At 44.2% G+C, this 26,817-nt stretch overlaps 1 protein-coding gene across 2 annotated transcripts; it reads left to right on the forward strand.

The window, feature by feature from the left end:
• pkn2a (protein kinase N2a) lies at positions 1 to 26,569 on the forward strand. 2 transcript variants are annotated; one of them, XM_056421025.1, is made up of 23 exons: positions 1 to 268; positions 6,381 to 6,545; positions 6,760 to 6,895; positions 11,523 to 11,677; positions 13,652 to 13,781; positions 13,923 to 14,068; positions 14,537 to 14,750; positions 18,605 to 18,790; positions 18,980 to 19,089; positions 19,181 to 19,324; positions 19,403 to 19,478; positions 19,750 to 19,906; positions 20,043 to 20,163; positions 20,896 to 21,032; positions 21,281 to 21,356; positions 22,053 to 22,144; positions 22,235 to 22,411; positions 22,611 to 22,673; positions 22,756 to 22,832; positions 23,017 to 23,159; positions 24,271 to 24,378; positions 24,491 to 24,571; positions 24,660 to 26,569. In XM_056421025.1, exons 1-23 carry the CDS (start codon positions 248 to 250, stop codon positions 24,861 to 24,863), a joined length of 2,919 nt encoding a protein of 972 aa, XP_056277000.1. In that variant the 5' UTR covers positions 1 to 247; the 3' UTR covers positions 24,864 to 26,569. The 2 variants fall into 2 exon arrangements, with proteins under 2 accessions (XP_056277000.1, XP_056276999.1); XM_056421024.1 differs by lacking the exon at positions 1 to 268 and adding an exon at positions 4,974 to 5,233.
• The last annotated feature ends 248 nt before the right edge of the window (positions 26,570 to 26,817 follow it).

Below are 26,817 nucleotides of genomic sequence, written 5' to 3' on the forward strand. Positions count from 1 at the left end.
TATGCCCGAGCTTTTTATTTATGAACACCAGTCCGCCCCCCCGGACCCTTCCAGGACGGCGTGACGGCGTCAATGAAGTGTGAAGACGACATGGGAAGCCCCATGTGCCCGAGATGACCGATGATTTGGTCCAAATAATCTCTCTTTTTGTGTCGCCAGAGAGGGAAACTTAAAGCCAGGCTTGTTTTTGGAGTTCCACCTCCCCTCCTCTCTCCCCGTAGGATTTGATTCAAAGGCGAAAACCAAGATGGCCGCCGATTCCGTGCAGGTAGGAAAAGTTGACAACTGTTGCGAAAAGTGCGCAAACTTGCTCCAGAGTTTGAACCTTAATTTAGGAAACAGTATTATTGTGTCAAAGTCGAGTCTCTGTGAGTCGGTGGTGTTGTATTTATGTATTGGGCCCGAGCTAACGTCAGATCCCAAAGAGTTGTCTGGGAATTATCGATGGATTGAGGCCTGGGAAACAATTATCCAAAGTTATTTATCCTGAAATATCCAAGTTTTAAACCGGTAGTGTTGGGCGGCGGCTGCTGTTGTGTCAATTCGTGTGTCTGCCGTTGTGGAACAACGTGTTGGCGTTAGTGTTGCTGCCGCTGAAGTCAAATAATGGTTGAACGTTAACTTACAGCTAACGTTTAGTTAACCTGCGTTACTTTGGGAAAATAAACAGTGTCCGCTATGTGTTGACGTAAGATACCGGTAACGTCATACTTTGCATTTGTAATGTGTCTATGCGCAATATGAATACAGTTACATTAGTTACATTTTCTTTTTAATAATAAAGAGCTGGGTTGCTTGACTTTATGTAATCGAACACGTTATAGACAACAATGTGCAATAATGTAAAATAAGTCCTATAATGTCTCTTCTAACATGCTGATGCTCACGTTTCTGTTTTAAATAAGGACCAATTGCATAAAGGCATTACAGTCACGTTTCATTATTCTCCATGAGCAGTCATGACTCAGATTAATGTGGTTTCACTTGAGTGACGTCAGACCTGAAATAAGTCATTCTGACAAAAACATTATCCAAGACCGACAACTCATCCACACCTTTAATCTGATCCCTCTTGAAGTGCAGTCTCGCGTTAGCTTCAGCATTATAGTACCCACACTGTGTGCATGTCAAAACTAAGACCAATCTGAAAAGTCACACACTATTATTCATCTTCACAGCCGATAAAGGAGCTCGGACTTGTGTGAAGTTTTGGTCCAAAGGTTTTGTATTCATTTGATCTTCACTGCTGTTGCGGATTGAGGCAACAGGTGGGGATGACCTAGTCTGTAGCCATGTAACTGATGCCTTTACTGCACCCGTTTATTCTTAAAATGTCAGTATACTTGATGTTTACATTTATTTTTGTGATAAACAGTATTTTATTAGGTGGGTGCAATGTAAGTTATATTGTCAGAGTCTGAAAACCATACGCTGATGGCAGAACAGCTGGAGGCAGACATGCATAATTATGTCCTTTATTTGGGATCTCATCATAATATTACATTACATGTCATTTAGCAGATGCTTTTATTCAAAGCAACTTACAATAAGTGCATTCAACCAAGAGTACAAACTAAGAACAACAAGAATAAAGAAAGTAACATTTCCTCAACACAGTCGAACTACAAAAGTACCATAATAAGAGCTATATAAGTGCCACTGAAGTGCTAATCTGTGTTTTAATCCAGATGTAGTCGGAAAAGATGTGTTTTTAGTTTCCGGCGGAAGCTGTAGAGACTTTCTGCTATCCTGATGTCAGTGAGGAGCTCGTTCCACCACTGAGGAGCCAGGACAGCAAACAGTCTGGATTTCGAGTGATTACATCATTAGCTCGAGGTGCAGGAGTCACATAATGACAATAATATTGGCACGGGTTATAATTAAGCTGTATTGTATGTTATTTTATCATCAGAGCTGGCTGACAATCATTGATCATATTACATATTGCAAACACATGACTGATTTAGAGAATCAAAAGTTTGTGGTCAATTAGTTGGATGTATGAGTGGACAACTCCATATTGTTGTTTTTCAGGTTTTTAGCTTGTATAAAGTAAAACAAAATGACCAAAAATCCTTTTGTGCAACAGTTGGCTAGAATAAATCATCTTTCATTGTTAAAAGAAAGTGGAAGCGTGGCATGAATGTGTGCAGCTTTGAAGGGGAAGTGTTCCTGTTTCAGTTTCTAGTGCACCTGTGACACGCTGCACTATGAACAGGTGCGTTGGTGAAGCAAAGCTGTTCTTAAAACTGCACAACATAAATAGAAGGTTAGTGTAGGGTTAGGTCTGTTGTAATATCAGCTTCACATACGGACTGAGAAATCACATTTTAAATCAATTAAATATCCCAGAGTAGACTGCAGAAGGCCCAAAGAAAAACGACTACCCCAAATATATCTAAAGCCCAAAATACAATATGCTTTGCTCCAATAATGATCTCGGGTAACTTGTGTTTTTCTGTCTAAAACAATTCTAAATAAAATTTATTTTTGGGAAAATGATACTTTCCCCTCACACGTAACAGCAACTTCTTCTTTTAAGGCTGACATTCTTTCAAATTTAAATAATACATTTGGTGTCCTAATTATCTTTTTGTCTCATTGAAGGAAAACATAAACGCATCAATTTAACAGGTGTGTGTATATTTAGATGCAAAAATAGCTCATATTTTTCTTTTAAACAACAGATGCCAATGAAAATACAATTCAATGAATAGACAAATATTACACGTAGTATTTGTAGTATAAACGGGCTGAGATGGGCTTTCTTAAAATTAAAAAAGCATGTGTAGTTGACAGACACTCATCCATTTCAACTGGATGGAAGGGGAAAGTTAAACTGGCCTGTCGGTTCCAGGACTGCTGGTATTATATTTTTGCCAGTTACAGATCATACATAACAATAACACAAACCCAGCACTATGTTGTATTACTCATACGATTGTAGTGCAGTTTGTCTCTTCTAGAAGCTCCACCTGGAACAAAGATCACCATGGGGATTCACGTGGAGTGGAACCAGTCAGCAGAGAAACGGGTGTTTCTCTACAGTTACTGCTCTTTGTCCTTTGGGACATTGCACAATAAATCCACTCTGTCCTTCTCAGAAATGACCACTGACCTGAAGTGCAAGACATTACCTAAAGTTTGACTTGACATGGGATATGTCTACGGCTTGTGTGAAGGCTGCATTTGTAGGATCCGTGTTTATTAGCCTGTGTTGCTATTTCTGGTGGCAGCAAAGCACGAGGCTGCGGCCAATACTCTGCAGCCAGCTGTGGGGCAAGACAGCCGGGTGTCAGGTTGTAGGTTTAAGATAGGCCTCATGCAGAAATGGCGACGGCGTGTCTTTAAGCATGAGCCTGGATAGTGGCCTCAACATTTCCATTGTCCTATTGTCTGAATGGAGCTCTTGTTTGTAGGCTTAAAGAGCAAGTTAACCTGTTTACACTTGAGGCCCAGACCTAATGTTTGCTTTGACCTCAGTTTCCTTTCATGTCTGAGGCTCTCAAAGAGCATTCCAACAAGTTGTACAATTGTATACTGCTGTTCTTAGCTATAGCTTATTGTTAGTATTTTGTGAAGATGAATAATCTTTAATGTAGTCGCCTACAAAATTAAGCACCTCTTTCATTGTAATAATGAACACAGTATGTAGTCTTTTCATTTGTTGTGAGCCACACTGACGAGAACAAGTTCCCTCATCCATCACAAAGTGTAAGCATTGTGCTATGACTGGAAACATTTGCTTACAGTTCCTGTTTCACTCGTCTTTGAACCTAATAAGTCTGGAGTTCTTGGTGTGGCGTCATTTCCCTGGTGAGGCGATGCGTTCAAGCAGTAGGAAATGATAAGGGCCATACAGGTAAATGAGCAACTCAAGGAAATGTTGCAGTTATCGAGCAACAAGAGGTGAAACCAATCCTGTGACCGAGCCCCTGCTCTCCTTCTTCAGCTGTAGTTTCTGTGTTTGATCTCAAATTAAACGCAGACCCTGTGGGTCTACTCGCTGATTTCTTTCCACCTTATCTGATCGGCCTTTCATGGATTTCCTTGCATTGTTGCGCAGTAAAATAGGCTCTTTAGGGTGTCCACATGCTGTCCTCATACCGCATTGGACAAACACGGCTCCAGTGCAAACAAGTTGTGCAGGCCAGTGAGCTGAAGAAGAGGGCTGCTGTTCCCCCACTCGCTGTTCTTCCACTTCAAGGAGCTGTGACCTCCATTTTACCTGTAAGACCATCAAGCAGCCTCAGGTCCAGGATATGTGCAATGTAGTTTCCTCAGAAGTGAGCACCTATGGCGGCGAGTGGAGGGTTTCACAAATCCTGTATTTCGATTGTCATGATTTATTTCTAAATTAAATCTTCAGTTAAGAAGCATTTAGCCGAGGCACCCAGATGACGCAACTTGCTTAATGATGATAATTTGAGTCGGTAGATGATAGCCACAAAAATTATTGATTTGCCATGTGAAATATGGACTATTCTCCTGGAGTAAAGGTGGTTTGGGTCTTTGCTTGATGCGAGGTGGCCACCTCCAAAATAGCACATTTTGGGAAACCTTGCAATGCATCTTCATTGAACAGTCGGCAGGGGTAACAGTTTATATGGTGCTTTGCTGGCTTGTTTATACTTTATAGTGGCAACTTTGCACGGTTCATTCCTAATAAGCTCTAGTGTTGTTGTTTTAAAGCTTGTTTATCTCAATAGAAAAACAACTCGTCAAACCCATCATCTACATGAGACTTGGACATCTCTCCTTCCTGTGTTATGAACCTTTCTTACAGTTGTGGGGGTCCTGTTGTAAAGCTTCCTCCACACAAGTGTTTTTCCAGGGGGGGGGGGGGGCACGATTGAGAGCCAGTGTTGTGTTTTTGACTTGGGTTAATTTTAGACTCAGTCCTCTCCCTGGAGTGAGATTAGGTCCCATTCTGGGCTCCTCTGACCTCGCAGAGTTAGAAGCTAAGAGGGATTTGGCTGTCGCTGCTCAGACGGTTTATCTTCCCTGTTGATGTCGATGGTCTGGGAGAAAGAGAGAGCTGTAGACAATTGGATACTGGTGGAGTAAATGAGTGTAGCTTTGGACTGACCATTGTGGAGGAGGAGATCAATTCACCAAACAGAACTACAGTGGAGTACAAGCGATGATAGTTAGTGCTGGTCAGCAGAAAATGCGAGGACGGGTTGGTTCAACTGACCTCGAGATGGAGTTGGCTGAAACGGAGGATGTTCAGGTGAGGCAGAAAGATAACTGAAACCTATAAGTTCCGTCTTGTTGACTTGACCCATCTTTTTCCCGTCTCCACCTCAGGTAATTGTCCTGTTGGCAGTCGCCCACCACATTGAGGCTCATTGCATTCGGTCTAAACATTTAAATTGAAGTGTGACTGCTTTGTTTTTCCAGGGAAGTTGTAGAAGCTTCCAGATGGATTGGGAGACATCGCTTTACACTGATGCGTTCTCCAAAACATCAGAGGTCACAGATGTTGAATAACAATGTCGATGTATATTATAACTAATTGTGCAATTGGTAGTATAGTGCCAGAGTGAGGGCAGGCTTTATGTTTTGGTTTTACGCTATGATAACTCATAGGTCACCATGACCTAACTCAATTAAAAGGTTACAGTCTGCATATTATGTGATCAACTCGTGGAACATAACTGGTGCACGACTGTATTCATGATGCACTTTAGAGCTGAAGCCATTCAGGAAGTGACCTCTAATCCCTCTTTAGTTAAGGTGCAGGCTTTAAGGTGCAAGTAAATGGTGACTGGCGGCAGCAGTGAGAACGGTGTCCAGAGGTTAGTTCAAGTTCACCGCTGGGCTGAGCTCACACGACTCGGGTTGGGCTGCTTGTGTTGAATCTCTGAACCTCGTGTTGGAACTCGACATATCGTCGGTTGTTCTCGCTTAATTCATTTAAAATAGGTTTGTTGTAGAAAAATAGGTTTGTTGTAGAACTTGCTCATGACCATTAGACTAAAGTTTGACAGAAATGTTGTTGGGTATTATGAGAAACTCTGTGACTGTGGCATGAAAGTGTCTCCGGAGCTCCTCTGCTTTTATCGTTTCCTCGTGACAAATCGTAAATGCATTTTTTTTTAAATGGGTTAACAGCCTCGGCTGTTTTTAAATATGGTATGTTGTTTCTGCTTTGGGTTGATATTGGTAAGTCCTGTTGGTGAGTTGCTGCTCACATAATGCAAGTCTCCTTGTTGACTCTGTCGCTGACCTCTGCATGTCCTTTCCTCCTCTGTCTCTATTATCCCGTTTGCCTCTTCCTTCTCTTCCTCCCTTGCTGAACTCCTCTAAAATACATTCCACATCATCCTCTTCATCTCTTTTTTTTAATTTTTTCCTCCTCTGCTTGCCTCTTTCAGGGGGATGCCAGGGGCCAGCTGGTGGCAGAGCGACTGGGTCTGGGACACAACCTGGACTTGTCCGACACGATGGTTCAACAGAAGCTCGATGAGATCAAGGAGCAGATCCGACGGGAGATCCGCAAGGAGCTGAAGATCAAAGAAGGTGCCGAGAACCTCCGAAAGGTAAAATCACTCAACATGTTGTGGAGAGTCTTTATTGCTTAAATGTTGGATAACTGCAGAGATCACAGCTTGAAGTGCAACATCTAAAACATTTTACAACCGTGTTCGCCGGCTGGAACGTCTCCCATTACGAGTAAACTGAGATTCTTAATAAGCTTTCCTTTATGTATTTGCTTTCTGATACATTGTCACATTTCCTTTCCTCTCCTCTCAGGTCACCACAGACAAGAAGAGCCTGGCCTATGTTGACAACATGCTGAAGAAATCTAACAAGAAGGTTGAGGAGCTTCACCAGGACCTGCAAGAGCTTAACGCCCACATCGTGGTCAAAGACCCGGAAGAACTTTTAGGTAACAACAGAAACATGACGGCAATGTAGCCCCAGAGGATTTAGACACCATTGTCCAAGTAGTAACGACGATTGACATCACTTCTGGACAAACGTATCTTTTTGCTCTTTTACCTCAGCTCCTTATTCCTTGCCTCTAATGCTGCATTCACACCAAAAGTGTTGCACATTTTTCTCGCTAGTAGAGTCCATGAAAGTCAAAGCCAGACGTGAATGCATAGCAAGGTGACGCAAATAGCTCGAATGATGCGAATAGCGCGACGAGAATAAAAAGAAGTGCATTTGCGCCAGACGCTGTGTTGCGAAAGCCAATCGGCGTTGAGACGCTCCGCCGTTGGTGAATCCAACTGGCTGCTGCTGCTCGAGTCACGCTGGAAGCTGAGTGGGCCGACGGGTGATGTTATGAACCCAAACACGAGGGCGTTAGATGTTCCGACATTTGTGGGATTTCCACAACAAGTATAAAGCAGAAATAGTATTCATTTCTTCCGTGGTGGATGGCGGGAATGAAAACTGTTTCCACTGACTAATGACGCGAATAAACCACAAATAGTTCGGCAAGTAAACTCAACGCTTTTTGTGTGAACGCAGCATCAGCATTGAATTAAGGTTTCTAGGGTTAGCTACATATTGCACACATTTAATGCTCAAATACAGTTTTTGCATTTCTTTCCATTTCTTTTTTTTTGCAATTTTATTTTAGCTGATCATTTCATGCATAATTGTTAGTTATTACAATGTAGTTGATTGACAATTGCCATTTCTGTCCGAAGGCTTGTCTTTCTATTGTGAAGAGTCTGAGCCAAAGGTTTATCTGTGATTTTGTCCTGGTGTCATGACACAAAACAGCAACTTCTCTTCCAAATATTGTCACGATCTCTCTCTCGTTTTCTCCCAGATACCGGTTTATTGTAAACGCAAAGTATCGCTGTGTAAAGAGTATCTGCGTTGTCGTGTCAGAACAACACCTATATGAACACACGGAGCGCTTTGCTTGCTTGGAGGTGACTCACTCTCCAGCGGCTGACATTGTTGCATTCCACATTCCACCAGCGGCTACAATGAGGCCGTTGAAAGCTCCTGTGCCGTTGTCGCCAGTAATGGAGTTTGTAGTGAGTTACCCGCTGCATGATGGAGTTTTGTTACAGGAGTTGCCTTATGCGGCGTTTGTTGGTGGCGAGGGTCCGGGTGAATTCAGAAAGAGAAGGGGTGGTATTTGTCTCCCTGCTACCAACGCAGCACCCCGGATCAGTTGATATTAGGAAGTAGATGAGAAGGGAGAGGGAGGGGAGCTCATCCTGGACAATGGTTATCTTAAGTGGGAAAATGTTTTGCCTGACTCGCTGATTTTCAATCTGATGAACGAGGCTTTTCTCTTTAAGTGACGCGACGCCAGCAGAATGTCGCCGGCCATCGCAAAAATGATGGCGAGGGGCAGCTCGGCTCCACGGTCATGAGACAACTTGTTGAAATGCGCTTCGCTCACGAATCCGCAAGAGACGGCACTTGTTTCCTGAATTAGTAGGAAGGAGCTGCTCGGCCGCTGCGAACAGCCAGAATGTGTTTTTGTTCCAGGAGAAAGTCGAGGGCGCTCTGGTTATTCTCCGCCACTCAGCTGAGGCCAGAAATGGACCGACTGGCTCTCTTGTCTGCGAGCAGCAGCAGCAGCTCGGATGCTACGTCACCGGGTCCCTCCGTCACATCATAGATGTACACTACCGTTCAAAAGTTTGGGGTCACTTAGAAATGTCTTTATTTTTCAAAGAAAAGCACTGTTTTTTCAATAAAGATAACATTAATCAAAAATACACTCTACATTGTTAATGTGGTAAATGACTATTCTAGGTGGAAGTGTCTGGTTTCTAATGAAATATCTCCATAGGTGTATAGAGGCCCATTTCCATCAACTATCACTCCAGTGTTCTAATGGTACATTGTGTTTGCTAATCGCCTTAGAAGACTAATGTCTGATTAGAAAACCCGTGCAATTATGTTAGCACAGCTGAAAACAGTTATGCTGGTGATATAAGCGATACGACTGGCCTTCCTTTGAGCTTGAAGTTTGAAGAACAAAATTAATACTTCAAATATGAATCATTATTTCTAACCTTGTCAATGTCTTGACTCATATGTTCTATTCAATTTTCAATTCATTTGATGAATAAAAGTGAGTTTTCATGGAAGACACGAAATTGTCTGGATGACCCCAAACTTTAGAACGGTAGTGTATTTGATCTCACTCGTAAAGACGGTTGTCCCCAAGACCAGCAGTTTGTTCCCCGATTATGACGAATCAGATATGAGGCCGTACCGTCTGAAAGAGCTTGACCGAACATCGTGACCGTGGGGCTGATCTATTCACTTCAGCTCTATGTTTCTATGCTTTGTCCATTATAGACCAGAATATATGTTCAAGTTTAGAATATTTATTTTTTAACAAGTTGTTGGTGTAGGATTTAATAGTAAATAACAATTAAGTACATTTATGTTTATGAATTCAATTCTTATATTTTATTTTTACAAAGTTTGGCAGTCAATGTTTATGTCAAGTCTGACTTATTAGAGGATGATCCCAGACTTTGAGGCATACAGAGAGACAAACTGCCTTTTGCAATTTGACAATGGTATTGGATCGGTACTCGTTGTCGGCCGATACCCAAAGCCCAGGTATCGGATCGGTGCATCGCTATCCGGGAATGCGAGTCCAGTGTGTTCTCCTTCCTGTTATCACATCAACAATGACGAAACACCCACGCCAGTTTTAGCTTTCCAAACCATCGTGTAACAGAGTAATGTTGGCATGTTTCTCATGCCTTCTCATCAGATACAGATGGGGCTAATCTGAGGGAGGGTTCCCCTTGTCAGCTATCCAGCAGTGACATCACCCTGCAGCTATTCAGTAGCTCAGCTGAAAGGGGTGGGGGTCCTCGAATTCTCGGCTCGATGAGACCTTAACCAAACCACACCCCCTTCACTCGAGAGGAAAGCCCCGAACGTAGTCGGGATGACACGTGCTGAAATTTCACACGTGTGCTTCGAAGTGTGCTAATTTTTTCTCAACCAGCTTTCTCTGCTATTATGTAACCAAGGTGACGATACAAAGTCTTGAATATGTAATTCTCAATTCTAAGAACAGCAAAGTTAGTTTTGCCCCGTGTGTGTGTGTGTGTGTGTGTGTGTGTGTGTGTGTGTGTGTGTGTGTGTGTGTGTGTGTGTGTGTGTGTGTGTGTGTGTGTGTGTGTGTGTGTGTGTGTGTGTGTGTGTGTGTGTGTGTGTGTGTGTGTGTGTGTGTGTGTGTGTGTGTGTGTGTGTGTGTGTGTCTCTCTCTCACGGGTCACCCCGGGAAGGGTAACATCCTCGCCTCCTGCACCGAAACCTCAGCAGTCATGTCCTCTCGGCTTATTACGGGTCGTTGGATGAATCCTTCAGGCTTTCAGTTCAAAGAGTCGAATGATTCCTTTCTTTCACATCCCGCAGGTGTTCAAAGGAATCTTTAGTAACTGTTTGGATGAAACATTCAGAATTAATGAATCACAGACCCGCCTGCTGGTGTTTATCTGTTTGGCAGCGTCTTCCAGAATAAATTATTTTCCTCATCTCTGTTATCTTAGTTAACGCTATTCAGGCTCAATTAGACTCAAGACTCCTTCAGGGAATTCAGAATTTACATTCATAAGTCATGTGACTTTTTTTGTCAGTGGAACACAAAAATATAAAAAAAGAGAATTGAGCTGAATAACGTTCATGGTGGAACTACTATTTCGTAAGTCCTGGTGAGAAAGTGGCGTTGTTAGTGTACTGTATGTGGCGTGAAGTCTTTGGGTCGTTCCTAAAAGCAGTTGCTTCATGACACCAGACAAACTGAAACTGAACTAGCAAGTCAAGTCAGGAGAAGTCAGGCAGGTTTTTTTGCCCACCTCACCTGTGTGTGAAAATGTTTTCGCTCTGAGCTGCAGTGATCCGCCTGGGGAGGGGTTTTCTCGACACCTTTCGAGTCCAGACACGACCAAAAAACCTAGAAAACACTGAGCTCACCGGCCAGAACTGTCGTCCAGCGCCGGGGATAGGAGACCGTTAATGTTGCGTGTGCGTGCGCGTGATTCTCAAAAGCCTCACCCCAAATATTGGCCCAGGGTTTCTGTGTTGGGAGTCAGGGCAAAGTGCAAAGCAAGAGCAAAGTTTGAAATGGACATTGTTTTGGATACATCCTTGTCACAAGTGATTACGCAACATTAACATATTAAGTAAAGTAGCATCGGTAGTCTGCAAGTTCACACTTGTTTTCGTTGTTTTTCCGTTGCTCACAATAGACTGCAGGGTTTCCCTCTGCTGTTGAACAGATTTCAGAAGAGGGGAAATTAATTCGCATTTTGCAATTAGCAGGGATTGCCTTTTGTATTTTATAGTTCCTGAAAATCAAAACATCATAACAAATCAAACTGAATATTTGTGTGTGCTGTTTTGTGAGAAAAGTTGGTTCTGCAGGACTTTTGAAGTTAGCATGTGTATGCTAAGATACTATTTAAACGAAATAAGTTCCGTAAGCACGCACACACACACACACAAACACACAATGATATGTCTGTGTCACAAAGTTAAAACATGTACCTTTTTATGCCTTTCCCTAGAATGTCCGTTGACCCCCGATACGCCCAACAGCGAGGCGAGAATGTACACCAGCAGCAGCCGCCTGGCTGCCCTGAAAAGACAGAATGACATTGAGCTCAAGGTCAAACAGGGTGCAGAGAACATGATTCTGATGTACTCCAACGGGCCCTCCAAGGTAAGACTCAGGGGTCACTGTAAAGCCGACTTGTGTCGAGGATAATTTACAGTTTCATTCAAGATGGCTCTTCCTTCTGTAGTTTATTTATTTTTGCAATAGCAACATTGTACTAAGTAAGTACTTTTGGCGACATTGTGCCATCACGACTAAAGTATAATTGGTCAAGAAACACGAGCTGTGAGACAATCAAAGATTTTGAGACGAATTCTAAATTTGTGATATTGGGTTATATAATATAAATAGAATTGAAAGTTTGCCTGCCCCTCCCCTCAAATGTAATGACATCTTATCTTTTATTTTATTTGCTTCAAAGGCATAATAATAACAGAAAACATACAGACAATTATAACAGGAGATCACACAGCTGTCCTCGTCTCCTGACCCGAGTTATCTTGCGATGCGTTGTGGGGGTCAAACTCCCAAGTTGGGAACCATCATTTTAAATGAATAGATTTGAACACGTGGTATATGGTTCACTAGCCACCCTCCCGCTGCTTCCATCCATCTTACTGTCCCTGCGATTGGGGATCAGACAGCTGGGTGGTGGAGTAGCCTGAGGTCCGAGCTCAGTTAGCTTCCGCCTCGGCTCGGGGCAGTTGGTTGGTGTTTGGTCCTGCATGTCTGGCTGGCTGGTCGGCCGTGTCTTTAAAAGTCCACTAAGCCAATCACCACGCTCCCCTTTCAGACGTTGATGAATGAATAAACAAAATTTCATGGAAACTACCGGCCACGGCATGAACCGCTGATAATCACAATGCTTGTTTCTGAAGTCATTATCAGAGTCTTAGTTTCGGTCTGCAGGTGGCAGGATGATCCATGTCGGGTTTGATTTTCCAGCTTCGCAGTCGGGGAGGAGGAAACATGAGAACATGCTGACACACACTGCGTGTCATATGCACCGCTGTTTGTTCACAAAGCTCTTTGTGGCTCCTCTAATAGGCAGAGTGAGGAGGACTATCATTTAGCTGCGACGTGTGTGTAAGTTACCAGAACGGAGAACAGCTGGAGCAGCGACAGCCTCATCTTGGCTCCCGTGTCCGTCTCGGCAGTAATTGAAGCCTCTTTCTAGTCGACGGTTTAGGAGAGTGTCGGGTTTCCGTCGTGAGTCTCTACTGAGCCAGTCACGGAATGTAAAAAGTGAGAATCCTTTTTAAAAGAATAGTTTGACACTTATGGAAATACTTCAATTGTCTTTCTCGGTGAGAGTTGGCTGAGAGGAATTATGAAGCCTGGCTTTGTCCAAATGTAACAAGATCCGCACCACGCTCTCATAACAGTCACTGCCCTGTTATGGAAATGTGTGCTAATATGTGACCAGACCTTGAATTTGCTCAATAACACAGAGCGTGTGTGACTTGGTGTCCGTGTGAGGATTGTCTGGTAAGGTCCCTGCAGAGCCTCGGTGTGTAACTGTAGCTCGGTCAACGGACTGATCCCTGACACAGGATCCCGGCTGTCTGAGGTGCCTCTGTCTGACCGGGAGGTCCCCAAACACTCTGACCTCCCCGGTCAGACAGACAGAGGAACCTTCCAGTAGGAAATAGTCCTGATGTCAGAGAGGAAATGCCTGCTGGACAGAAGTCCTTCCTGCACGCGGCGGGCGCCATCAACAACCAGGATTACGTCACTGTGTGTGACCGCGTGTTTGTGTCATGGCGCACATGAGGGGGTCGGCAATTACAACACAAAATGAGATTCCACTTTGTCTTTTGATGATTACAATTTTCCATGTGGTCACTCGTTCTTTGGCTCCAATTAAGGGCATGAGCTGACGTCCTGTTTGTTTGTGTTGCATGCTCACGGCATCCAAACACAATCAGTGGTGAGCGACGGTTTGCTCTTTAAAGTCCTGCTACCAGTTATTTCACAGAAGACAAAATATTTCAAACTTTGATTAAAGCATTAATTCATGTATTTATCGTGTGATATTTCCCCACCAACGGACTGTTTGATTTCTAATTTTATTCTTAGGATCGTAAGATGCTAGCGACCGCCCAGCAGATGCTCCAGGACAGCAAGATGAAGATAGAGTTCATCAGGATGCAGATCCTCAAGACCAGCCAGGCCAGCGAGCTGAACTTTGACAACAACGATATGATGGGTGAGCCTCCGCCTGCACTCCGTGGTGCAGGTCAGATTTGGCCTGCGTGACTTTTGAGGAGAAATGCCCCAATGAGTGCACACGAGGCCTTATGAACAAGTACGTCTGAATGAAAGAGTGATTTCCCTCCTTGTCCTCCAGACAAGCCCATGATCAGCCCGTTGGACCTTCGGGTGGAGGAGCTGTGTCACCACGCCAAGATAGAGTCCGCCGTCGCCGAGGGAGCCAAGAACGTCATGAAGCTCCTGGGCTCGGGAAAAGTCACAGAGAAGAGGGCCCATTCAGAGGTAGATGTTTGTGTTTGCATGTGTGTGTTTGCACTGCTTTACTTGTATAAAGTCTAATTGTACATAATTGTAGAGGGAATATAAAGGTTGTGGTTTCTACAGAGGATTCAGAAGCTTCTTTGGTTTGTTTTTGTGTTGTTTTGTTTTCTTCGACGGGGAATTTAGTTGTAGTTTAGTAGGTCAGGAGAGAGAATGCAGCGTTAACAAGGGAAACATATACACATATATACTTTTCTAAACTGGAAAAGCCACACATGTACAATTCACATCCTCATCTTCCCCTGTGGACACAAAACGAGAAGGATTAGACCTTTAGCCCTGCACTGCTCTTTAATGGCCTTTTCAATTAAATTGATCCGCTCTATTAAAGTAGAACGGACCTTGTAATTGATGTTTCTATCCTTGACTAGTTCCTTTCCTCCCACCCTCCTTTGCTTCCTTTTGTACTTCCTTCCTTGCTCTCTCCAGGCCCAGGCTCGTTTTAATGAGTCGAGTCAAAAGCTCGACCTCCTGCGGTATTCCTTGGAGCAACGCCTCGACGAGTTGCCGAAGAACCACCCTCGCAGCAGCAGCATCATGGAAGAGCTGTCCCTGCTGTCCTCGCCGGTCCTCAGCCCCAGGTCCAGCATCATCTCCATGCAGAACCAGTACAGCACCATGACTAAGCCCGCGGCACTCACAGGTAACTGGACCAAAATGATGGCTATTGGTTGAAGTAAAATACTCTTGATATACCAGCATCATTCTATTGTTCTTATCCACCAGACAATGCAAAATATTTAAGTGTCGGTATTGACATGTGTATTCGTTTTGGGCAATATTGTCACAAAACGACAATCAACCAACTTGATGGATCTGTTGAAGCTCGTTGATAAATGAAAGATGAGTCATCAGCTCATCTTGTGAAGCGATCTGCTTGTAAGCGTCTTTTGTAGGATTTATTTTCTATGAATTCTGATACTTTTCTTTTTTAATCAGTTAAAGAAAAACCTATAAAAAAAACATAACTAAGTGTACATGGTATACATGGCTAACTTTAATATTTTGAAGTCCATGTTGACTTTGATTCATCGAGACGAGATATGACAGAATCCTTGTTGTTGGCTGTGACGGTGACCCGTCTCTCCCATTACTGTGAGAAAACAGTTTGATTTTCCCTTCTAATTCAATTTCAATTACATTTATTTTATTTTGTATAGCCCAAGATCACAAATTACTAATTTTCCTGGTACGACATCCCTGTCCCAGGACCTCACATCGGATCATGAACAACTCCCACATCAAAAAAAAAAAAAAAAACTCTTTTACTGGGGAAAAAGGAAAGAAACCCCAACCCAAAGAAACATTTATTTACGTTTATTTTACATTGATACAGATCACTTCTCATTACTACGTTGCAGTGGTGTATAAAGTACCCAAAAGTCATACTTGAGTAAAAGTAAAGATACTTGACTGGAAAATTACTCAAGTAAAAGTAAGTCACGTATGAGAATACTACTTGAGTAAAAGTATTTAAGTATCTGATTTTTTTTGTACTTAAGTATCAAAAGTAATTTTCTGATATTAAATGTACTTAAGTATTGAAAGTAAAAGTAAATGCTGTTAATAAAAAAAACAAAGGGTCAGAATTGTGAGAATTATGAAGTTTATTTGTTTGGGTGCTGTGGCTGCCATGAACAAGGAGTATGAGCTTGGATGAACTTAGCAAAATATGAATACTATGAAATTACTAAAATATAAAAACACGATTAACACAGAAAAAAGCAGAACCAAAAGTAACAACCAGAATCATCACTTTAAAGTGAAAAATGTCTTGTTCATCTTCAAAAGAAGTTGATTTTCAAAATGGACAGATGTCAGTCTCGCTCTTCTTGGACTGAAGACGAGTCCTGCGATGCTGAAGAGCCGTTCACATGGTGCAGGTAGAGTGTGTCTAGCTTTACAGGCCCTGATGCAGGTAGAGTGTGTCTAGCTTCACAGGCCCTGGTGGTGCAGGTAGAGTGTGCCTAGCTTCACAGGCCCTGATGGTGCAGGTAGAGTGTGTCTAGCTTCACAGGCCCTGATGCAGGTAGAGTGTGTCTAGCTTCACAGGCCCTGATGGTGCAGGTAGAGTGTGTCTAGCTTCACAGGCCCTGATGCAGGTAGAGTGTGTCTAGCTTCACAGGCCCTGGTGCAGGTAGAGTGTGTCTAGCTTCACAGACCCTGATGCAGGTAGAGTGTGTCTAGCTTCACAGGCCCTGATGCAGGTAGAGTGTGTCTAGCTTCACAGGCCCTGATGCAGGTAGAGTGTGTCTAGCTTCACAGGCCCTGGTGCAGGTAGAGTGTGTCTAGCTTCACAGGCCCTGATGCAGGTAGAGTGTGTCTAGCTTCACAGGCCCTGATGCAGGTAGAGTGTGTCTAGCTTCACAGGCCCTGGTGCAGGTAGAGTGTGTCTAGCTTCACAGGCCCTGGTGCAGGTAGAGTGTGTCTAGCTTCACAGGCCCTGGTGCAGGTAGAGTGTGTCTAGCTTCACAGGCCCTGATGGTGCAGGTAGAGTGTGTCTAGCTTCACAGGCCCTGATGCAGGTAGAGTGTGTCTAGCTTCACAGGCCCTGATGCAGGTAGAGTGTGTCTAGCTTCACAGGCCCTGGTGCAGGTAGAGTGTGTCTAGCTTCACAGACCCTGATGGTGCAGGTAGAGTGTGTCTAGCTTCACAGGCCCTGGTGCAGGTAGAGTGTGTCTAGCTTCACAGACCCTGATGGTGCAGGTAGAGTGTGTCTAGCTTCACAGGCCCTGATGGTGCAGGTAGAGTGTGTCTAGCTTCACAGACCCTGATGGTGCAGGTAGAGTGTGTCTGCTTTCACAGGCCCTGGTGGTGTGGAGTGTCACAGGCCCTGATGCAGGTAGAGTGTGTCTAGCTTCACAGGCCCTGATGCAGGTAGAGTGTGTCTAGCTTCACAGGCCCTGATGCAGGTAGAGTGTGTCTAGCTTCACAGACCCTGATGGTGCAGGTAGAGTGTGTCTAGCTTCACAGGCCCTGATGGTGCAGGTAGAGTGTGTCTAGCTTCACAGGCCCTGATGCAGGTAGAGTGTGTCTAGCTTCACAGACAGCAGCACACAGTTGGGAAGCATTTCAGCAATTCAACGTGATCCACGTCTCCATGCAGCTGTTTGCTGCTGTCATGCGCTTGAGATGACGAAGAAGAAGTCCTCTTCATCAGATGAACTGGACCTGGTGGCATCACATAGCTGCAGGGAGGGTTCTTCCATGTGCTGCTTGATGTAGTCCATTCCTGAAATAATGTGAGAGTATTACAGACATGATAGAATTAATAACACTTCCTAACATGTCATGACCCCAACCAACAGTTTTGTACAAAATAGTTTGTTTTAATTTGAAGTTTATACATTTAGTTTCATGCACTGTCCGTGCATCCAGAGTTGATTTGTGAATATGTACTTGTATCTCTGTAGTTAAACACAACAACAGTCCCAAATCAATATCGTCGCCATTACTGGACCGTCACTCTTATAATATTAATACAAATAATTATAATAATGCTGTAATGATTAGCATTATATTATAGCTAAGACGAATCAAATCAACATTCTCACAACTGTCAACACTTCTTCAGCTCATTAACTCGCTAGAGATCCGTCTCCTCCACTCACGCTAATTGTCTCATTTAATTGACGATAGCTAGCGAACGTTAGCCTAACGTACAACATGCGTAGGACAATCAAACACCTGCCTCCCCCTCTCCTGCCAAAGATATATCGTACTACAATCCTGAGGACAACACTGCTAGATATCTTAACAGGTTTATGATGACTAAACATTAACGTTGTGGCTCATGGGATTAATCTTAATTTACCTCAATGTGTTTCCTGAGGTTGGTGAGTTTTTGAAGGCCATATCTCCGTAGCTTTCGGTCGGCATGAGAGGCACTTCATCCGGTAGGAAGAAACTTTCACTCCGACAAAAGAAAAGAGTTCGCCCAAATATGGCCACGGACGTTGATCTTGGTCCCCGTGGTTGTTGGAGTAGCTTCCATTGCTGCTCCACATGAAATGAGTCGTATCTGTAGCCGCTCGCTCGCTAGCATCCTGGGCATCACTGGGAAGAGAAAACACGCGGCAAGGACCACTGATCCCCAACCTGGTGCTCGTGCTGCGTTCAGGTGCGCTGCGGTGTGTTCCACAACAGTCCCCGATATTTGTCTCATGATTATTTTTTTCCGTAGTAACGAGTAACGATACTGTTTCAGGGGAAATGTATCGGAGTAAAAGTACAAGTTTTCATTGCAAAATGTAGTGGAGTAAAAGTAAACCGAAATATAAGTAGTAAAATAAAGTACAGATACCCCAAAAAACGACTTAAGTAAAGTAACGAAGTACTTCTACTTCGTTACTATACACCACTGCTACGTTGTTATTATTACCCAATAATAATCCTTCACCAGATACATTATCAGATACATTGGCCAGTTATAGGTATGTGTGTGTTATAGGCAAGTGTGTGTTTATAGGTGTGTGTATCTTCCCCCCTCTCGTCCAGGCACATTAGACGTCAGGCTCATGGGCTGTCAGGACCTTCTGGAAGACGTCCCTGGCCGTTCCAAAGCTACGTCCGTCCCGCTGCCCGGCTGGAGCCCCAGCGAGACGCGCTCGTCCTTCATCAGCCGAGCCAACCGAAACCGCGGCGTGAGCTCACGGAACCTGACGAAGAGCGAGGAGCTCTCCAGTGAGTGCAAGATGCAGAAATGTAAAAGTAGTTCTGAGGTTACATTGAGCTACGGGATGAATCACAGCTGGACCATAATGACTCCAAGAGAAATGACCTCCTCTGTTATACCGACTGAACTGCAGTCCTGATCAGGGCGTTGTTAAAACATCAGCCCTTGATCAATAACGTGAGTCCATGTTTCCTCAGGTGAGATCAGCGCAGTATTGAAGCTGGACAACACGGTCGTCGGCCAAACAATCTGGAAGTCGATCAGTAACCAGGCCTGGGACCAGAAGTTTACATTGGAGCTGGACCGGGTAACTCGCACAGTTCTGCCCCTGACCCTCACCTCTGTGGTCGACTCGGTGCGTTGGAGCAACACACTCAGTGTGCGTCTCCTCCCTGTAGTCCCGTGAGCTGGAGATCTCGGTGTACTGGCGTGACTGGCGGTCGCTCTGTGCGGTCAAGTTCCTGCGACTGGAGGACTTCCTGGACAACCAGCGCCATGGGATGTGTCTGTACCTGGAGCCTCAGGGGATGCTGTTTGCTGAGGTGCTCACTAACTCACATACACATCCATGTATGTGTTGCACCAGTTTTCTGTCGTCTAAATTAGTTTTTCTCGTCCAGGTGACATTTTTCAACCCCGTCATTGAGCGACGGCCAAAGTTACAAAGACAAAAGAAGATTTTCTCGAAGCAGCAAAGTGAGTCATCGTTCTCACACTTATTTAAGATTCTATGTTGTGATCTCAGACATGGAAACCTACATTTGTTGAAACATGCTTGGATGGTGTCCCTAATAATGTTGATCTTATTGTTTTTGGATTCACTCAATGAGTCTTCATCTTTCATGAATGTCCAGGGAAAAGGAGAGATGACTTTGTTCCTTGTTGTCCTCTGTTTCTCTCTGTCCTTTACAAATGGCATCCCCTTGTATCTCTTTGCTCTTCGTCTCATTTCCCTCGTCACCACCAGGTAAAGCCTTCCTGCGAGCCCCTCAGATGAACATCAACATCGCCACCTGGGGCCGCCTGGTGAGGAGGGCCATACCGACCGCCAGCACCAACTCCTTCAGCCCGCAGGCGGCTGAGACCGGGACCAGCAGCCTGCCGGGCTCACCCACAGCCTCCGGGTACTGAAACACACACACACACACACACACACACACACACTCATACACACACCGAATAAGGTTCTTCAAAACTACTCGACAGCTCACACTGAAACTATGAAACGGTGATAAAAACATGTCGCGTGCCGATTCACAGTGACCTGCTTGTGACCAAGCTGGACTTTGACAAAGAGCCCACCCCGGGACCCAAACACTACCCGGCACCCGACGACATCGGAGAGCCGCTGGTGCAAGACAAGATGGCTGACAAAGAGGAGGTACAGAGGTCATGTTGGGGCCAGCTCAATATCACGACACACAACGTTGGACCACTGTCTTCTAATAAAATGCTCTGGTGGCCACATGGCTGGATACAAAATGATTGTTCTCAATTATTGGCTTATCATCCATAACCAAAGAAGCACTTAGTGGAGTCGTAGTGACAGGATGTATAGGACTAAACTATATAGTTTTATGGATAGTAAATTCAATTGTTGGTTCTCCATTATTCTTGTGTCCCTGTAGGTGAATTGACTCATGTTGATCTGCACTTAACACATTTCATTGCTTACACTACACACATACACACACACTTCATTTTCATTTACACTACACACATACACACACTTTGCATTTTGCACACTGTCTATATTTAATATTTTTATATTTAATTTAATTTGTCATTAGTATTGTATTGTGTATGCATATATGTTGTATAGATACATATATATTTTATTTTATATTTTACTTTGTATACTTCTTGTATACATCTTTATCTTTCATCCCTGTTTTTTATTTTTTATTTTTTATTCTTGTGTGTTTAGTTTATTGGTGCTGCTACTGTTACGACAAATTTCCCCTTGGGGATTAATAAAGTACATATCTATCTATCATATCTTACCATAAAATGATGCTTCATTATATAGACGCAACAGAATCAACTATAATTTCCCTCACCGCCTTCGATGTGTTCACTTTCCTGTCCTCCTGCCTTGTGTGCCCCTCTGCAGGATGCACTCGCCTCTTTTGACTTCTTGAACAAGAGGAACAGCGCGCTGGTGAAGCCGGACCTGGACGGGTCGGTGGAGCAGGAGATACAGCATCCGGACCTGGAGCTGACAGCCATTCAGAAAGACACGGACATAAGGTAGGAGACGCATGTGCTGCCTTGTTCGTGGTCCCTCAAGTGCACTTAAAATGAAGAGGGCAATGTCTGGATCTCTTACTGGAGCAGAGTGTGTGTCACCATTATTGCTTTTCTTCTTTCACTTTTTGTTGTCTTGCCATCATTAGTAACATGAGTGTGAACACTGCCCCCTGGCTGTGAGTCTTCAGAGTTTACCTCGCCACAATCATTCTCAATGGACACTAATATAAACACTGATTCTTTTCCAGGGAAGAGGAGCAGTTCCACTTCAGTCTCAAAGACTTCAAATGTGTGGCGGTCCTCGGACGTGGGCACTTTGGAAAGGTAGAAGGCTGAAACTTTCCTTCCTCAATGAAGCCGTCTCTGAGTCTCCGTTTGATCGTATCGTCAAAAAAATATCAGAAAGTAGTAAAAAAAATGCTAGTTAAGATTTCCTAGAGCTGAAGATGACGTCTTTTTAAAATGCGTTTTCTCTGTGACCAACAGTCAACAACTCCACCGGAAACTAAAAACACATCTTTTCCGACTGTAACTCGAATAAAACCCGATTAGCACTTCAGTGGCACTTGAATGGCTCTTACCTATGGTATTACTTATGTTATTACTTATGTTATTACCTATGGTATTACTTATGGTATTACTTATGTTATTACCTATGGTGTTACTTATGGTATTACTTATGTTATTACTTATGGTATTACTTATGTTATTACTTATGTTATTACTTATGGTATTACTTATGTTATTACTTATGGTATTACTTATGTTATTACCTATGGTGTTACTTAAGTTATTACTTATGTTATTTTTGTAGTTTGGCTTTCTTGAAGAAACGCTCCCCTCTTGATTCTTGTTGTTCTGAGTTTGTGCTCAAGCTTGATACACTTGTTTATTTATTGTACTTATTGTAAGTCTCTTTGGATAAAACCGTCTATGTATGTAAATGTAATGTAACATAAAGTTTATTTATCAAATGTGATGCTTCAAAGGCTGTACCTCTCCTCTGCTTCCCCTCCACAGGTGTTGTTGGCAGAATATAAGAGCACAGGGGAGATGTTTGCCATCAAAGCGCTGAAGAAAGGAGACATTGTGGCTCGCGATGAGGTGGACAGGTAAATGTTCTCCCGCTGCTGCTCAGGCGTTTGCCTCAGCCAAGCACAAATGCTGCCGTCACTCACACAGGCTCCTCCTCTTTTTGCCAGTCTGATGTGCGAGAAGAGGATTTTCGAAGCGGTCAACAGCGTCCGCCACCCGTTCCTGGTCAACCTGTTTGCGTGTTTCCAGACGCAGGAGCACGTCTGTTTCGTCATGGAGTACGCAGCGGGCGGCGACCTGATGATGCACATCCACGCTGACGTTTTCTCCGAGCCCAGAGCCATGTGAGTCCCTCAATGTGCCCTCCAACTCGGTGGCCTGCAGCATTATTTTTATAGGGAAGATAAATTAAAGCTCTATTTTCTCTCTCATTTAGCAGCACAGATTATTTGTAGGAACATGACGATAGGAATCCCCGGTGTGTAAGACTTGTATTCCTCTTCTCTCGGCATCTCATCTACTGGCTCTTTTGTTCCCGTGCAGATTTTATGCGGCCTGTGTCCTATTGGGATTACAGTTCTTACATGACCATAAGATTGTGTACAGGTAAGCAGTTTGAGTCAAGCCGTTACCTGGAGTCCCACATCTGTCCGGAGCATGACGTCCTCAAACCGGTTTTACTTTGCAGAGATCTGAAGCTGGATAACCTGCTCCTGGACACGGAGGGCTACGTAAAGATTGCTGACTTTGGGCTTTGCAAAGAAGGTAAAATGGACAACCGCATTATACTGAAGGCGTTACACTTACAATCATATTGCAACAGAATCTCCAGGCCGATATCACACAGCTTCAAAATGAAACCACCGGCCTGAATATTGTCAAGACGTCCGTTCTGAATGTTCCCAAACAAGAGAGATGGGGACCGTTATTAAACTGTGTTGCTTTTCAGGAATGGGTTTCAAGGACCGCACCAGCACGTTTTGTGGCACGCCAGAGTTCCTCGCTCCAGAGGTTTTGACTGAAACATCGTACACTCGCGCTGTGGACTGGTGGGGGCTGGGCGTCCTCATCTTTGAGATGCTGGTTGGGGAGGTGAGTCCTTGTTTCCTCAAGATGTTTCAGTTGAGTAATGATCACAAGCTGCACCTCCAGTCACCAGTCCGTCAAGCTCCTAAAGTTCGCGGATGACACCACCCTCATTGGACTCATCTCTGGCGGGGACGAGACCGCCTACAGGTGGGAGACTGACCACCTGGTGACCTGGTGCAGCCAGAACAACCTGGAGCTCAACGCTCTGAAGACAGTGGAGATGGTTGTGGATTTCAGGAGGAATGCAGCCCCACCCGCCCCTCTCATCCTGTGTGACTCCCCGTCACGCTGTGGAGTCCTACCGCTACCGCTGGGCTCCATCATCTCCCAGGACCTCAAGTGGGAGCTGAACATCGGCTCCATCTCCAAGAAGGCCCAGCAGAGGATGTTCTTCCTGAGGCAGCTGAGGAAATTCAACCTGCCAGGGAAGATGATGGTACAGTTCTACACGCCATCGTTGAGTCCATCATCTGCTCCTCGATCAGCGCCTGGCACCCTGCAGCCACAGCCAAAGACAAGCGCAGGCTGCAGAGCATCATCCGCTGGGCCGAGAGGGTTATCGGTTGCAATCTGCCTTCCTCCAGGTCCTGTTCACTTCCAGGTCACTGAAGCGGGCCAGAAAGATTGTCGCCGACCCTCCCACCCTGGACACTCCTGTTCGAGTCCCTCCCTCGGGAGGAGGCTGCGTCCATCATGACCACGACCTCCCGCCACACCAATAGCTTTTTCCCGACGGGCGGTCGGGGCTCATCGGACCCCGGACTGACTGACTGTCACCCCAGGACTACCACCTCTTCTTCCACCTTCCTCTCCTCCTTCTTCCCGCTCCTTCCTCTTCCTCCTCCTCCTCTTCCTCCCACTCCTCCCTCCTTGCGTTGATTGTTGTTTGTCATGTCCAAATGTTGCACCTTCCACCAAAAAAAATTCCTCGTTTGTTTGTGAAAACATTCATTCTTTGGCAATAAACCTGTTTCTGATTCTGATTCTGATTCTGACTAACATTCAGTTACTTTCTGTTGTTGCATGTTGTGATTCCATTTGATCTGCTGACGGTCAGTGATTCACATTCAGCAGCAGTTATGGCGTCTTTTCAATCTGGCACATCTTTTTCCAGTCGCCCTTCCCCGGTGACGATGAGGAGGAGGTGTTTGACAGCATCGTCAACGATGAAGTCCGCTACCCACGGTTCCTCTCCACCGAGGCCATCTCCATCATGAGGAGGGTGTGTAATGACACTCTAATGCGATCAAATTTAAAAGTGTATATTCTAAATTGCATCCAGTTAATTGCGTGTGTGTGTGATATTAACTTTAATAAATGCTCCTCGTGATCAGCTCTTGAGAAGGAATCCAGAAAGACGACTGGGAGCCGGAGATAAGGACGCGGAGGAGGTGAAGAAACATCTATTCTTCAGGGTAAGAAACCAAAACAATGTTTGCACGGCCCATTTTATAGTAAACCAAAAATAACTCTTCTAACGTGACCCTCTTGGTTTCTTGGCAGAACATGGATTGGACCGGACTTTTGGCAAAAAAGGTGAAGCCGCCGTTCGTGCCGACGATCCAGGGCGCCAACGATGTCAGCAACTTCGACGATGAATTTACCTCCGAGGCGCCGATCTTAACCCCGCCCCGGGAACCCCGAGCGCTGAACTCCGACGAGCAGACCATGTTCTCTGACTTTGATTACATCGCTGACTGGTGTTAGCTTCCCGTCTACAACACACACACACACACACACTCACACACTGTGAACCAACCAACACAGCAATGACTGTAGCTCACATCATTTTAAAAACTTTCCTCGTCCTTGCCCAAACTGTTGAGGAGCAACGAGCGCGGCGGCTCCCCGAGCCTTTCGGGCAAAACTTTGTGCCATTGAGAAGAAAGTCCAGACGCCTCCAGAGGACCCCCACTTATTTTTTAATCCACATGAAGAACGTTTTTTTTAAGAAAAGAAAAGAAAACAAATGAAACTGTTGTCGGAGGGCGAGCGAGGGCGAACGCTTCGTCCTCCTGCACTTCGTGTCCGTTGTCTGACCACTGAGAATGTTTTTCATATGAACTCTGAGAAGAGGCCAACGTCACATTCATGTTATTCGGTGTCCCTGTCGTCAGTTTCTTTTGATCTGTACAGATTATATTCAGTCGTATATTTTTATTTTTGTGTGTTTTCCGTTCTTTCCTCGCAAAGCCCTCGCCGTAGTTTAAGGACATTTAATCTGACTCTAAAGTTTGACATTTCTGCCAGGGGTCCAGAGAACTTGAAGTGCTCAAAGCATCGTCACCGAGCGGTCAGACATCTCGACTACTACTGCTGCGTCTTGAACTCCAAGAGCGGCTCTCAGCTCGCCGTCTTCTGGTCTCGGGGCTCGACCGTTGTCTGTTCTCACACTTTGCTTCCAGGTCTGCATACAAGAACCCATATAATAATAATAATGCTCTTTAGTATCAAACAGTAGTCCATCCAGTGTTGAATGTGACCTACGCCGTTAAATTTAACATTACTAATGTTGGAAATTAGATAATTCAAAATGCTCGGCCAGAATAAATGATGCTAAATATTTAATATTCACTTCTGGCTAATGCCCTCTAGTGGCTCTGTAGATGTTCACTTGACCTCAGTGCTAAAGATCCAAGTGCCGCTTTGTGTTGCAGTATCTTTTGGAGCAATAAAATCAAACAAAGTTAATTATTTTAGAGAAGTTCAGATGGATATCAATTGTTTTCTATTTTTGGGGGGGGAGGGGTTCATTGCTACATGAACATCTGGTTGTGGTGAACCTGAAAGCATTTTTCTTGTTACCTCAAAGTGAAAAGTGTTCTGCAGTTAAAAGCTATCAAAACCAAATCCATCCTGTCCCTCTTGAAGCAGCAGGAAAACCGCGTGTGGTGGGAATCTGACGGTGAACAATATGTAAGATATGCAGAAATCCATCAGGAAGCGCTGAGCTGTTATTTGGCAACATAAAAATCATCCAGGTGTCATTGAACTGCTTCCCACTGTTCTGGGATCAGTTACCGTCTTTAACCTAGCAGAGGGACCAGCTGATGGCTTTTTGCCAATTTGCATGTTATATATATGAACTGACTTAAATGTTGGAAAGATGTTGATGAATCACTACAGGGGAGGGCAGGGTATATTATATATACATACTGTATGTACACAATTAAGCTGAAAGCACTAATCTTATCAATAGTTTTAATTATCGACATTTGTTAATGATGGAATAGATTGTACAAAGTTTTTATTATTTGCTTGTGCATGTTGCCAGAACCGACGACTTTATAGATGGTACACGGATACTCGAGTCACGCAACTGTTGCAGATAACCCCGGTGTAAAAAAAGAAAAGGCATTTCTGCTGTCATCGTTGCCCTTCATAAATGCACAAATTAAACATTTGTAATAGTGGGATTGCTTTTATTTGTACCATCATTTTTTTAAGGTAAACAAGTGATTAATGTTGTTCATTACCATGCTTTAATGAAAGTATTTTATTTCTATTAATTACTTAGAACAATTCAAACTAACGAAATAGAACCAGGTAATTTTTCTACAAAAACAAAGTAATATGTATACAGTATGAAACCAGCCTAAATTTGCACGCTTCAATTACATTTTCCAATTTGGACATGTATACACACTCAAATTAAATACCG

The sequence above is a fragment of the Pseudoliparis swirei genome, chromosome 8, assembly GCF_029220125.1.
Source record: "Pseudoliparis swirei isolate HS2019 ecotype Mariana Trench chromosome 8, NWPU_hadal_v1, whole genome shotgun sequence".
NCBI classification, from domain to species: domain Eukaryota; kingdom Metazoa; phylum Chordata; class Actinopteri; order Perciformes; family Liparidae; genus Pseudoliparis; species Pseudoliparis swirei.